At 38.0% G+C, this 12,784-nt stretch overlaps 1 protein-coding gene across 6 annotated transcripts; it reads right to left on the bottom strand.

The window, feature by feature from the left end:
* Positions 1-292: 292 nt before the first annotated feature.
* Positions 293-12,376, bottom strand: pdxdc1 (pyridoxal-dependent decarboxylase domain containing 1). 6 transcript variants are annotated; one of them, XM_043234912.1, is made up of 24 exons: positions 12,169-12,376; positions 11,298-11,371; positions 11,100-11,168; positions 10,867-10,941; positions 10,441-10,590; positions 9,771-9,960; positions 9,565-9,633; positions 9,050-9,128; positions 8,860-8,944; positions 8,704-8,752; positions 8,515-8,616; positions 8,253-8,378; positions 8,101-8,151; positions 7,262-7,306; positions 6,109-6,169; positions 4,653-4,723; positions 4,432-4,537; positions 3,539-3,710; positions 3,174-3,292; positions 2,961-3,082; positions 2,767-2,859; positions 2,138-2,234; positions 1,922-2,020; positions 293-1,780 (listed from the first exon to the last, which is right to left on the bottom strand). In XM_043234912.1, exons 1-24 carry the CDS (start codon positions 12,187-12,189, stop codon positions 1,551-1,553), a joined length of 2,355 nt encoding a protein of 784 aa, XP_043090847.1. In that variant the 5' UTR covers positions 12,190-12,376; the 3' UTR covers positions 293-1,550. The 6 variants fall into 6 exon arrangements, with proteins under 6 accessions (XP_043090847.1, XP_043090848.1, XP_043090851.1 ...); XM_043234913.1 differs by having other exon boundaries at positions 10,441-10,587; XM_043234916.1 differs by lacking the exon at positions 9,565-9,633.
* Between the last annotated feature and the right edge of the window lie 408 nt (positions 12,377-12,784).

Below are 12,784 nucleotides of genomic sequence, written 5' to 3'. Positions count from 1 at the left end.
TGGTTTTGCTTCTCGAAAGAACGCGAAAGGCGCCTGAGCGGTGTCGATAATAAACTACATTTCCGCATTATGGATGAACCCGATCGTTTGCTGACCTCTTTTAAAACTACCGAAGAGACTATTTCCTTTTACATCAACTATGAAACATCTAAAAACGTGTTGTTTTAAAGTAATTCTAAAATGTATTTGAATCTTAGCTTTTTGATGCTTTTAATTATGTGATAAAGCAAAATTCCTTAAATTATGTAAACGTTCAGAACAAAGTTAAAAAAAACCTTCCAAACTCCTCTTATTTTTGTTTTAGGACCATTTTCTTTATTGTCATTTACATAACTGCTCATTGTAAAATAAAACTGTAATTATATTAAAAAAAAAAAACACTATTCTTACTTTTGACACATTTCAAGTCAGCACTCATCTCCCCAAAGAAAACCCCCAATGATTTATTGCACCAGTTAAGACAGAATAATTTTGAAAAGATGAGCAGATCTACAATTACATTATTCAGTAAGGAAGCACAGTTACGAAAAGAGCACTTTACGCACCCCCAAAAATATGGATGGACGTGTTCTAACTGTAATGAATTTACTTCTCATTAATAATTCACACAATATTCATATGCTAAATGAAACTACATAAATTCCCCAGTAGCAAAGCTTTTTTTTGTATGTGCTAAAACAATTAACATTGGTGTAAACAACAAATAAGGATCTTCATCTCAGTACATTATTTTTAGCCTTCATACACATCCAAAAATGTAACAATTATTCAAAAGAGACATCTCTGAAACATTCTTCACAGTGAGAACAGTATATAATTATCATCATTTCACTATTGGTAAAGCCAAAAGTTCTGGATGGATATCTGTTTGATTTAAACATACTTTAGACTTTATATAGCAAATGTTACTCATCTCTAAATAGCCTAATGTCCTCCAAGATAATTATTTATAGAATAAATAAATATTCTGCTGTTCTGATTAAAGTGTGACATTCTGTACATAAAAGTGCAATAAGGCTATCATTTGATTAGAAACTGCTGCATGAGTCAAGCATCAACTTTCCTTCTCACACGTCTGCCTGTGGAGACTACATAAAGCCACACCAACTTTTGGCAAACAAGACATTCTGACATTAATGTACATGACGGTAAGGCCACAATAGCCCTTTCGTTGTGTAAATAATGTGTGGAAATGGATCAGAAAAACCTGTCAGACAAGCCTATAGATGACAAAGATAAGCGTTCAAAACCTAAACGTAATGGCTGTGTCACCTATTATGGAAGGATATACTGGCAGTGCACATAAAGAACTGTGAGGAGACCCTATAACATACGATTATCCAAACCTTAAAAATGTGCAACTGATTACATAAAAAAAGGGATGTGTATTCAGACATTATTTCAGTGAAATTCCAGTGTTTTTGTTACTTGCATTTAAAGCTGCTTCTTTCCCTAATTTCAAGAGTGGTTTGCTCAAGGCATCAAGGTCACGGATGCATATCGCTCCATGAAACAAAGCCAACCTCCTGGACATCCCTTTAGGAGTGGTCTTATCTAAGGGTGTCTACACTCTCTGTCTCTTGTCCCTCTGGTACACGCTGGTCTGACAAAACCGTTTCCTCCTCTATGTGGACATGACGCTCCTGAGGGACCTCTGCCTCCTCTGCATCACTGGCCTGAACGGGTGCCGTTTCCCTGAATGATTCATCTAGCTGGCTGACGGAGCTGGTATCACTGACAGAGTCTGAGCCGGCTCCGTGCCGACGGAAGAGTTTTTGGCCTGTGAATAACATGGTTTGATTAACCTAAAAGATCTGTAAACATCAGCGACAGACCAAATGTGTTTTAATTATTCAGTAGACATGTAGTAATTAGGTGTAATTAGGGTCACACTGATCTTAGATCAAGATGTTACCGTTACCTGGAAACCGTTTGGTGACGGACTTGGGGGAATCGAGGGAAGCTTCTTTATTCATCTGTGCTTTAATAGAATAAACAGGCTCCGTGCTGTCCAGACAACCTATGGAGGCAAAACAGATGTTATAAAAAAATAATAAAAAATAAAAAATAATATATAATATATATATATATATAATATCATATTTGTGCATTACATACTTTAATAAAATATCTATACCTTCAGCTAGGTTGAAAGTTCTTCCTTTGACAGAGGACTGAACTGGGGAGAACCAGTTAAGCACAGAGCCCACCAGAGGGATCTGTCGAAGTACACCCTGAAAAGCACATTTTTTTCATGATTTCATCATTAATTAATTATTAGAATTACATAACCAGCATTTTTGAAATGGAAAGTTAATTTCCAAATGTTTGAATATTTAGTTTGTCTTGATCATTATTCACATGATTCACATGCAAAATATCACATACGAAAAGCTATAAATTAAGTAAAAGGAAAAAAAAATTGCCTTGATCTTTTGACATATACTACATGTCATTGTTCTATAAAAACATCCTGTAAGTTTCAGAACTCTCTCGTTGGTCTAAAAACAGCTCGTATTGAAGCCAGTCTGCCAAAAATGACAGATTGTGTAAATGTACAACTTCTTAATTATGCTTTTTGATGTAAAAATCATCTCGTTAACATAAGTCATCTTCAGAGTACAAAATAAAAACAATGACAGTTCATGACCCCTTTAAATATTCCCTCTTCCATTTTATGTCATCAAGTTTATTTATTTTTCCAAGTTTAAAATGATATCTTGTGATCTCAGACGATCAGACTCCACTGTCCACCTATTCACTTACCTCCTCCATAAGTTTTTCTTCATTCGCTTTCAGAAGCTGCTGCTCAGCTTCCTGTATGCCTCTTCTCACAACCTCGGTCATGTTCTCAAACAACTAGCCACAAACATACACACATGCATTATATCTTATGTTTTTGCTTTTCATTTTCGGCTTCAATTATTAAACACCAATCCAAAACAAAAGTCAGTGCAAACCTTTCCACTTTCTTCAATGTCTCTTCCAATAGATACTATAGTTTCCACCAACTCTGCCACATCCAGGTCTTCTGTTGCCATACCAATGAATATGCAGTTTTTGTCCTCACAAAACTCAGGACCTGCACACAAGACAGAAGTTTTAAGGTCACAGAGTTCAAGTGAATCACACCAATTCTACAACTGTCATTCATAAGACCATCAGGAATTTACCATCAGAGAAGTAGAGGTCAGTATCCAGCTCCATCAGTCTCTTAAGCAAGTCACTGTTGATCTTCTCCACCCTCTGTTGTCTCTTGTCTTCATCCAGGTCTGTGATTCTGGGCTCAAACCTTTCAAAGAGAAACAAACAATAAGTAACCATTTTACACTGGAACCATATAACAATGCAAGTTTCCTTCTTCGTTGAATGAGGAATAGAGGATATTATTATCACAGAATAGGTCACATTCTCTTTTTCCAACGAACGCAAAAGTGACTAAATGTATAAAAAGAACTTTGGATAAAATAATCTATCAAATGCATGAAAGTAATGGAAAATGTGCTGTAGACTCGAGTCACATGCATTAGAGTCTCACCTCACACTTCCAAGACCAGGCCAGCTCTGGTCTTCAATGTACGTGAGTGAAGCTTGTTGTAGAACCTCATCCTTGAAGTCCTGTCTGAAGCGTAGGGTGCAGCTCAGCACTGGAATCATCTCTCCCAGCTTTTCCACCAGTGCAGCCACGTCATTCTCCTGAGTGCCAAGAGCTACACACAAAAACAGCACTATTAGCATAAATTACCAGAAATTGGGTCTCACCACTGCACAGCAATGGACAAGTCATAAAAACAATGATAATTTGATAATCATTGATTTATAATGATAATCAATCGGGCTTGGTTTGTGGCAACCGTGCCAATTGTGAGTACATCCTGAAGCTTTGATAATACTTTAACGCAATGAAAAAGAAAATAACTACTTTTATTCATCACTACATTATCTCAGAGTCACCGTAGCATCATTTTGGAGAATATCCACAGTATGTGTCAGCCATACCATATGTACACGTTGTTCTACAGGTAGACAAATTGTTGAAGAAATATCATTGCTTTTATTTTCTTTACATACAAACAGCATTCTTGTAGCTTCATAACATTACGGTTGAACCACTGATGGCAGACGGACTATTCTGAAAATGTCTTTCATACTTTTATTTAGGGTCATCACTTGGCAGTCAATGAGACAGTCACAAGATCCCAATCATCTTAAATTGTGCTCCATAGAAAAACAAAGCTTTTACAGGTTTGGAACGACATAGTTATTTTGGGGTGGAGTAACCCTTAACATAGTCTTATTAACCTAGTGCTTGCACATAACCCAAGATTACCTGCATTTATCATTAGCAGTTCTCCAGTTCTTTAGTCAGTATGTCTTGGGCCTGAGCATTGTGTTAGCATTCCCGATTTTGATTATCTCCCAATGTCTTACCTGCAGCGGTCATGAGGGGGCTGAAGCGAACACATGTGCCTTCATCTTCCAGCTCAACCACATCCACACCACTTAGGGCAACCTGCTGCGCCAACTGTTCACCCAACTGTCAAATCAGATCAGAGCAGTTGGGTCACTCAAAATTATCTCAGCTCTCTGTTATAAATGCTCACAAGTCCGCCTAATTATTTCTTATAATACACTGTGAGAGAAGTATTTACCCATCTGTTAAAGGCATCAAGGATATCCCTTTCCCCCGTAAGATAGCCTTCTACTGAGCCACCACTTGAGGCTGCAAATAAAAGTTTTATGTATTTTAGTCAATATCTTTTAATATACCCATAATATGCATAATATTTCTGTAGAAACCTTTTTTTCCCAGAATTCTTTGATGAATAGAAGGTTAAAAAAAGAACAGCATTTCATTAAAATCTTTTATAACAATATAAATGTCTTTACTGCCACTTTAAAGCTTTGTCACCATATTCACATTACATGCAACTGTACAAATTCTTATTAAATGTTATACTTTGTTCTCGAACTGTTAATGTTAACATCAGCATTACGTGACTATGAGTCACTATGTAGTGTGTATTAGCATTAAACCCAATAAGCCAATTATTCCTCCCTAAAACTGGTTCTTTTAAAAATATAAATGTTGTGTAATCCCACATTGAATTTCTGTGATCTGATGCACATTTAAAACTGGGATATAATCTCATTTCAGTCAATTTTTTTAAATTACATTCCACCAGCAAAATGATACGTTTAATTATTCCAGCTGCTGTGAAAAAAGCTCAAATTTCCCGCTAATTCCTACCAGTACCACTCAAATTAAAAAACATTACTAGAAACTTACCATTGTGAATTGGATGAAGGCAAGGAGATAGTTTTGAAAACTGGCATTTTATGCATTTATTCAAAATATTAATGTCTTAATTCAAAACTTTCCAGAATTTTTCTCCGTACAGTGGACTTCTCCAGCTGGTTGAAGGTCCAACCTGCACTACTCAGTTCCATTCAAGGAATAAGGGTCTCATCTAGCTAAAAAATTGGTAATTTTCTTGAAAAACAAAATTTTTCGATATATAAAATAATGTTATAAATATATGCTACTTAATGCATTACGCAATCACATATGAGACATTACGTGCAGTTAGCTCTTCGTCTGTGTACTCCGGTTCAAAAGTTATGGTTGGGGATCTCCTCCAACTTCAAAATAGTTTGACATCGTTTTACTTTGTTTTGTAAAGGGCGTTTCATTTTCTTTGCACGTTTGCCATGTAAACACTGGGTTGGTACTTCCACCTGTGTCACACTTTTCTAACATGATTACGTAATATGTGAGGTCAAGCTAGTACAAGGCATGCATTTGTGGTTAAAAAGTATAGGCTTTTATAAGATAAGACACTTATTCATCAGCGGGCATCATGTAGAGTCCTGCAGTAAAACCGCAATTTGGACATACAACCTATTGGCCGCCAATGAAGTCTACAGTATGGAGAAAAATCCTGGAATGTTTTCCTCAAAAAACATAATTTCTCACATTATGACAAGATCATCTTAGATGGCAATTTAACCTAGCTAAATAAGCGTTTTCAAAAAAATTAATTAAATTAAATAATGTTTAACAGTTTACACACGCATAAACACACACACATACAAAAGGAAACTTACGAGTGCTGTTGTCTTGTGAAAACCTGAACACCACTACAGGGGAGTTCAGTTCATCCTCCACCTACAAACATTAGAGAGACACAGAGGGTGGGGACGGGTCTCAAAACACCTATTACACATATGAGCATTCTCTACAGGAGGCCTTAATGTCATGCTGTGAGCACTACCATGTTATTGTGATTGGTTTAGTATTTAAATGTTGTGATGCAATGTCATGGAGAGGCTTTTTGTTTGCTAGCTACTGGTTTGGCAGGTCAATCTGGACAATGTGGCACATGACCTAAAGTCATGCAATAGTGCTGCTGGAATGTCTAAATGATGCTGGAACCTTTGTTATAACAAAGAAATGATTATGTCGTTAAATTACAGGATAAATGCCCATTGTTATAATTATCAAACAATGCTTCCTTCATGATTACTGGACATTTTTATGAACAAATGTCTAACCACCACTAACATAAGTTAAGCAAATGAGATATAGATATACAATAAATGAAATCTCTCTACATCAATATCTCAAAAAACTTTAAATAGACGTTGTACTGTGGTTCCTGTTATGGCCACGTAGTTGTAGCTATCGTATAAATAACTTTATTTTGAACAAAGGAGTGTTAGTATTACACACAGGAACATCACCACTTAATTTTGCTTCTTCTCTCAAAACGGCCATTTAATAAATTCTGCTCTGTTCCCATGATGCTGCATCATTGCTCCAAAGCGAGGTCTAGCGTTGATGCCCAACGAGTCATCAAGCTCTGTGAAGTGACATTTCTCAAATGTTTTTGCACATGCCTGTAGCACTGGCAGGCCTTTACACAAATAAAAGCCTTCAATCTGAGCACCAGCACTTATGGGTGGACATGGTGAGGGAGGGAACAGTGGAGAAACAGCGCGAGTGAAAGGGAGAAGGAGTGGAGTGGGATCAAGCAGGCAGAGGGTTGGTCCCACCTACAATAGAGAGTATAAGAGAGCCCAGCACGTCCCGCAGCGAGCCCCCGGAGATGGGAGGGACCCGGGAATGAGACACCACATCCTGAAACCAAGGCACCCACGCTCACTACCACACTATGTATACAGTATAAGAGCTGCACACAGTGCTGACGGTCACAAACCACACCGCCAACAAACATATGACGAACACTCTGCTCTTTACCATGCGCAAAGCCTCGATGAGAGACACCTCACTGTCAAGGATATCCTAATGGTGGTGACACAGAACAGAGGTGTTTGCTTTTAAGGTTTAAGCCTTAAAAGTGACAGGAAAAAGTGGGCCACTGAGAGACAAAATTTCAAGAAGCTGCCAGATAAAGGGCAAAGAGTAGTGCCGTTAAGCTACCAAATGTATTATGTATTAATGTTTTCAGCTGACTGATACAGAGCCTGTCAGCTTGTAAATGGCAGAAATGCCTTTTGGTGCTAATGAGGTCATCGAGATTTTAAAAGGGAAAGTTCACCAAAAAGGGTAAAAGTTGGTCATACAATTCTATTACATATTAGTAATTTTAATTAGCTTTTATTTGTATCATTTTTTTAAAGCATAAAAGCTTCACTTTTAACTTAGTAATTGTCACATGCTTGTTTTTATATTTCTATTCAACTTTAATTTACATTTATTTTAGTTTTAGTATAGCAACTTAGAATACAGGTCACAAATCACACAGGCTACTTTTTAAGAGCATCTCTTTACAGTTCCTATTTATTTTCATTACATGCAGGTACGAAAATGAAAATCCTTGTGGAAAAAACTTTTTTTTTTGTTTGTGTTCCATGGACGAAAGTAGGTTTGGAACAACATGGGTTGACTAAAGACATTTTTGGGTGAACTATCCATTTAATAAATGAAGGAAGCAACACCAACTCAGGACAATACTGGTATGCAGAAGCTTCAAAATCATTTTGATTGAAAGTCATTCTTTTTTTGTGGTGACTGATGTAACACTAAAAGACTCTGTAACAACATACAGCTAAATGAATGAAAACAAGTTCACCTACCGAGGTTTTTATCGAAGCCAGTGTCTTCAAATGCTCCAACAGCTGTTGACTCTACAGGGAAACAGATCAATTCCCAACAAGGTCAGAGTATAATTCTTGTGTTTAAAGTACAGTGCTTCGGATTATCTAAATGAAGTTGGCAGGGTACTCACTAGCTCCGAGGCATGCTTAATCCTCTGTACAATCCCATCATGCCCAAGGTACTGAAGGGACAGCCAGAGAGGCAAAGCCCGAAGCTTCTCCACTGGTTGGCTAGACGTCAGGCCTGCTGTGAGAGACTGCCCCCATCCGGCAGGGAGGATAATTAGCATATTAGCAAGTATTTATACACAGTACGGTCATATATTTGGGCTGTATTTTAATATGTTGTACTGTAAAATGATTATTGGGATTTAAAATAACAGCCAAACTTACTAGGGCCGGATCTTCATGTCTGTAAAGGGTGACAGCAGGCACAGCCGGCAGACCCAACCACGGGCCTGGAGTTAATGTCATACTATCACATTTTGTGGCCGCCTTGATAGATAGAGGAAGAAAATAACACATACTCCATGACTAAAAACAAATGTGAACAAATTTGGGCCAAGAGAACCTACAACGTACCGTGACAGTAGAAGAGACCTGACCGAGAACAAGCGTTGCCAAATTCACCCTGAAAGAACGACACAGAAAATAAATTTACAAATGAATATTAACTAAAAAAACATATTCTGTTTATTTAAATGGATAAAAGTAACTCATGTAAAAGCTAATACCAACCCCTCCACATGGAGCCACATACTGTACTGAACGCAGAGCTCCTTCAGACGACTGAGTTTGTCCGTGTGACCCGCACCTGGCGTTCCTGGGAGATAAAATGAATTTTAACGATTGCATGCAAAACTGAGAACCAACAAGTGCTTGCAAAAACTGCGCTGCTTGAATGAATAAGGTCTAACAGCGAACTGACCGGCATTCGCTATCAACAGCAACGGAAGCTTCCCTGATTCACGATCATCTCTGATGAGCTTGTCAAGCAATGCGACATCCTGGGAAAAGACGAGTTAGTCTTTTAAAACACGCCATTTTAACACATTTTCTATGAATTGTATCAATAGCTTCTATTCCATATGTCTTTCAATTTAATGTGTTACACGTGTCCGTCCGCAGTGTTTTGCATATGCACCAAGGCAAATTCCTTGTTTATTTTTTTACTTGGTTTAAAATAATGTCGGGGGAAGGAAGGTTTTTTTCAATTAAAGTAATACTTTAAAGGTAAAAATTCTACTCATAAAATTGATCAACGGTGACAGTGTTTTAAATAAATCCTATTTCAAATAAATGCTGTTCTTTTGAACTTTCTATTAATCAAAGAATCCTGAAAAAAAGTAATCGCAGCTTTTATAAAAATATTAACTTTGATATTGTTTGATCAGCAACCTAGACTAAACAAATGCTAAACTTCTCTACCAAGTGATAACCTACCATTTGGTGCAAGGAGCCAAACATAGTGTTACATGGCACAATACAAAGACTTGACAGAGGCAGTCCCAGCTGAAAAGCAAACACATAAAAAGTTGTCTAATCAAAGCAAGCAGTACAAAGCAAGTGGGGGGGGGTTATATAGTGCAGTAATGTGAACCATTTCAGATCCTGCAGCACTGACATGTGACGTGGAGGTGACATTGTACCTGGCTGCAGAGATGTTGTCCCAGGCCAGGTCTGCATGCAGCACTTTGGTAAATCACGGGATGTTTAGAGCTGAGCAACGTAAAGCCCTCTGTAGCGTAGTCTTCATAATGAGTATTAATAGCCAACCGACACACCTTCACCAGCCCCTCGCGGTCATCTTCATGAAAATATGCTGAGCCATTTTCATATCTACGAAAAATAATTCAATTTGAAATATTTTAAATGTAATCTTTAACAGATCTCAAAATGTAGATATTTCGTTCTGCTCATTGTAACAATACGATGTCTAAATACACCTACAATTAAATATGATCTTCGATTTTAGTATTTAGTGTTTTATTTAAACCCTTTTAAACCGTTATAACTGTATATAACTGTCAGTGCATGCTTAAACCATATAATTTGCTTCAAAATCATCTTCTAAAACCGGAAAAGCACTGAAGAAGAATCTATATGATAAAGATTCCCCTTGTCCACTCTTATTCAGCATTAAATCTGTCATTGTTCTAATGAAAAGCTCAATGTTTTGCCGCCTAAGCTTTTCAAGTGAAGACACTGCCAATAAAATTTGCTGAGCCGAACCAAAGGTGGAGCCTATTATTAATGCTCTAACACACGTGCCTATAAATAGCTTTAAATAGAGAGAAACCCCTGAAATCACGAACGTACCTGAAAAGCCTGCAGAGCCAGAGAGTGGTATCTGACAGGATGCGTGTGGTCAGCTTTCTCAATCGTTCTCGTTCCAGGACAGAAATATATGCAGCCAGACTGTGTCCCAATAGAGCCATGTGTCCCTGCTCTCCGACATACTGCATCCTGCTAAACAGACGTTTATAGATTTATGACATACGCTGAGGGGTTTACACATGCTCTCAGTGCAATATAATGGAGCTGTTCAGGTCTGGATGTCAATATGCAGACCAACCCTGAAGACTATTTTAACATACCGTAGGTCTGGTTAATCAGTAAAATAAAGTCAAATAAAAACATTGTTGAATAAAAGTATTAATATCTTTTCATTATAAACCAGTTCGTAACTCTTCAGGGATTCATTTCTCGGCTTTAGGATGAGAAAACGAGCGCGTGGTGACCTACCGATGACCCTGCTTGTCATCATCTCCGTGCATCAGGTTCTGGACAAGCTGGAGTATGCTGACAACATCCTGTCCACTGTCAGAAAAATACGGAAAAGGGAAAAGGATAAGAAAGGCCTTCAAGCGCTTTTTATTGCCAATATACGGTGACTTTAAACTCCACAAATATGGCTTAGAAATAAACAAGGTAGAGTTACAGAGAATGACAAGAACTGGTGTAAAGGTCTCACTCACTCTCCTTGCAAGGGCCCCGGAATGTCTTTCCAACTCAACTTTCTTCTTTCTTTGCCCTGTTCAGATTCCCTGGATACATCCGAACAACGTTATATTATGTGAAACTAAATACCGTCGACATAACATAAAGATAGCTTAGCACTGGCATTTTAAATGCGATTTCTGAAAATATTGTAATAACAAAAGGTGAAGTCTCACAGTTTTCCACTTTCCAAAATCTTCATGGCATCAGAGAGATGGTTTCCCATCTCAGCAAGTGTAGGGTCCATCATCTGCAATTACACAGCACATATATATAGGGTTATCTTCAAAGGGCACTGCACTGAAATACTGGAGAACTCGCAAACGTGATGACAATGGATGTATATCACATTACTTGTCACATCAAATAAAATGATTCCTCAAGCTTTAACAAAACTCATCCTATTTCACCTGTAGGGCACTTTCACTGACTGTGAGATAGGAGGAAACATTCAGGCCTCTGTCCTCTTGTAATAATTACAGCACAAAGTAAACAACACACGGGCGATTGGCAGATTTGACAGGCACTTCTCTTTGTAAACTCTGCTAATTTGCGTGAAATGAGCCTGCAGTGCTGTCTCAATTCTTGCTTTATTAGTTCTACACTTATAATTCCTGATATTCAGGATGTGGGGCGTGTTAAGAGAAGCAAACCTGTCGGATGACAAGGCTCATTTCAATACACTGGCGCTCATCTGGTATGTCCACCTCGTCCACACAAGGAAATTTTAATGTCGTGTCCTCGTGCGCATCCTGATCTAACGCAACGCTTCATTTTGCAACACAACTGATTTTTTTAGATCAGACTTGCACGTGAAAGCGGTCTGCAGACCACCACCTATTTACACTTCAATTTTCACCGGCACTTTCACATTTAAAGATAGCATCACTATATATGTAGGATGTAAATACTCGATACAAATGATTCTAATGAATCCGGATTAGCTCCGTGTCGTGCTCCCCATGGCAATGACAGTGAATAAAGCTTCTTGCACTTTAATCATACGAGCGAGTCCTTCAGGGAATGATACGCGCCGTTCCACATTACCTTCACAGGCGGCTTATCCATGCAATGTTGAAAACCCAGTCGCAGGGACTCTGCGTGCCCCCAGTGCGTCGTGGCGTGCTTGGTGTTTTAGGAAAGCAAATCCAAAAAGCCCCAAAATCCAGCTCGGATACCCTCTCTCTTCGTTGTTTGTATCGTCAATTGAATTGTGTTACTTCCTGGTGTCATGCCGCTCCACGCTGGCAGCGCTGACGTAGCCTAAACGCACGCCCCCTTTTACAGTCTCGTGAGTTCCTCACTTGAGCCCGACGCAAAGACATGTAAGGATGCGGTGAACTGATGTGGAGTCCGAGCCCAATCGGTTGATTTGAACAGTTCGTTGCAAAACAAATACATAAATAAAAACTAATAAATAAATGTATGGTTCGACAACCCTTTTACGTCATAGCGTCATCTCGAATGGTAATCACATGCCTTTTATGATTAAATAAAAGTAAGGTGCAAGGTGCCCATATTCGTTGTTGCCATGATTGAGCTCATAATATATATATATATATATATATATATATATATATATATATATATATATATATATATATATATATATATATATATATATATATATATAATATTGTCTATGAAAGTGGTACACACTCAC

Source organism: Puntigrus tetrazona, chromosome 3 (assembly GCF_018831695.1).
Source record: "Puntigrus tetrazona isolate hp1 chromosome 3, ASM1883169v1, whole genome shotgun sequence".
NCBI lineage: Eukaryota > Metazoa > Chordata > Actinopteri > Cypriniformes > Cyprinidae > Puntigrus > Puntigrus tetrazona.
Note: the sequence above shows the minus strand (reverse complement) of the source record. Positions and strands in the feature narration are given on the sequence as shown.

Bases quoted from the DNA above. Each gene is read 5' to 3' on its own strand.
- pdxdc1 (XM_043234912.1), bottom strand. From the start codon at position 12,189: ATGGATAAGCCGCCTGTGAAG. The intron at 9,634-9,770 runs GTACAATGTCAC...TTTGCTTTTCAG, and splicing joins GACAACATCTCTGCAGCCAG to CTGGGACTGCCTCTGTCAAG. The intron at 3,293-3,538 runs GTGAGACTCTAA...TCTCTTTGAAAG, and splicing joins CCTGGTCTTGGAAGTGTGAG to GTTTGAGCCCAGAATCACAG.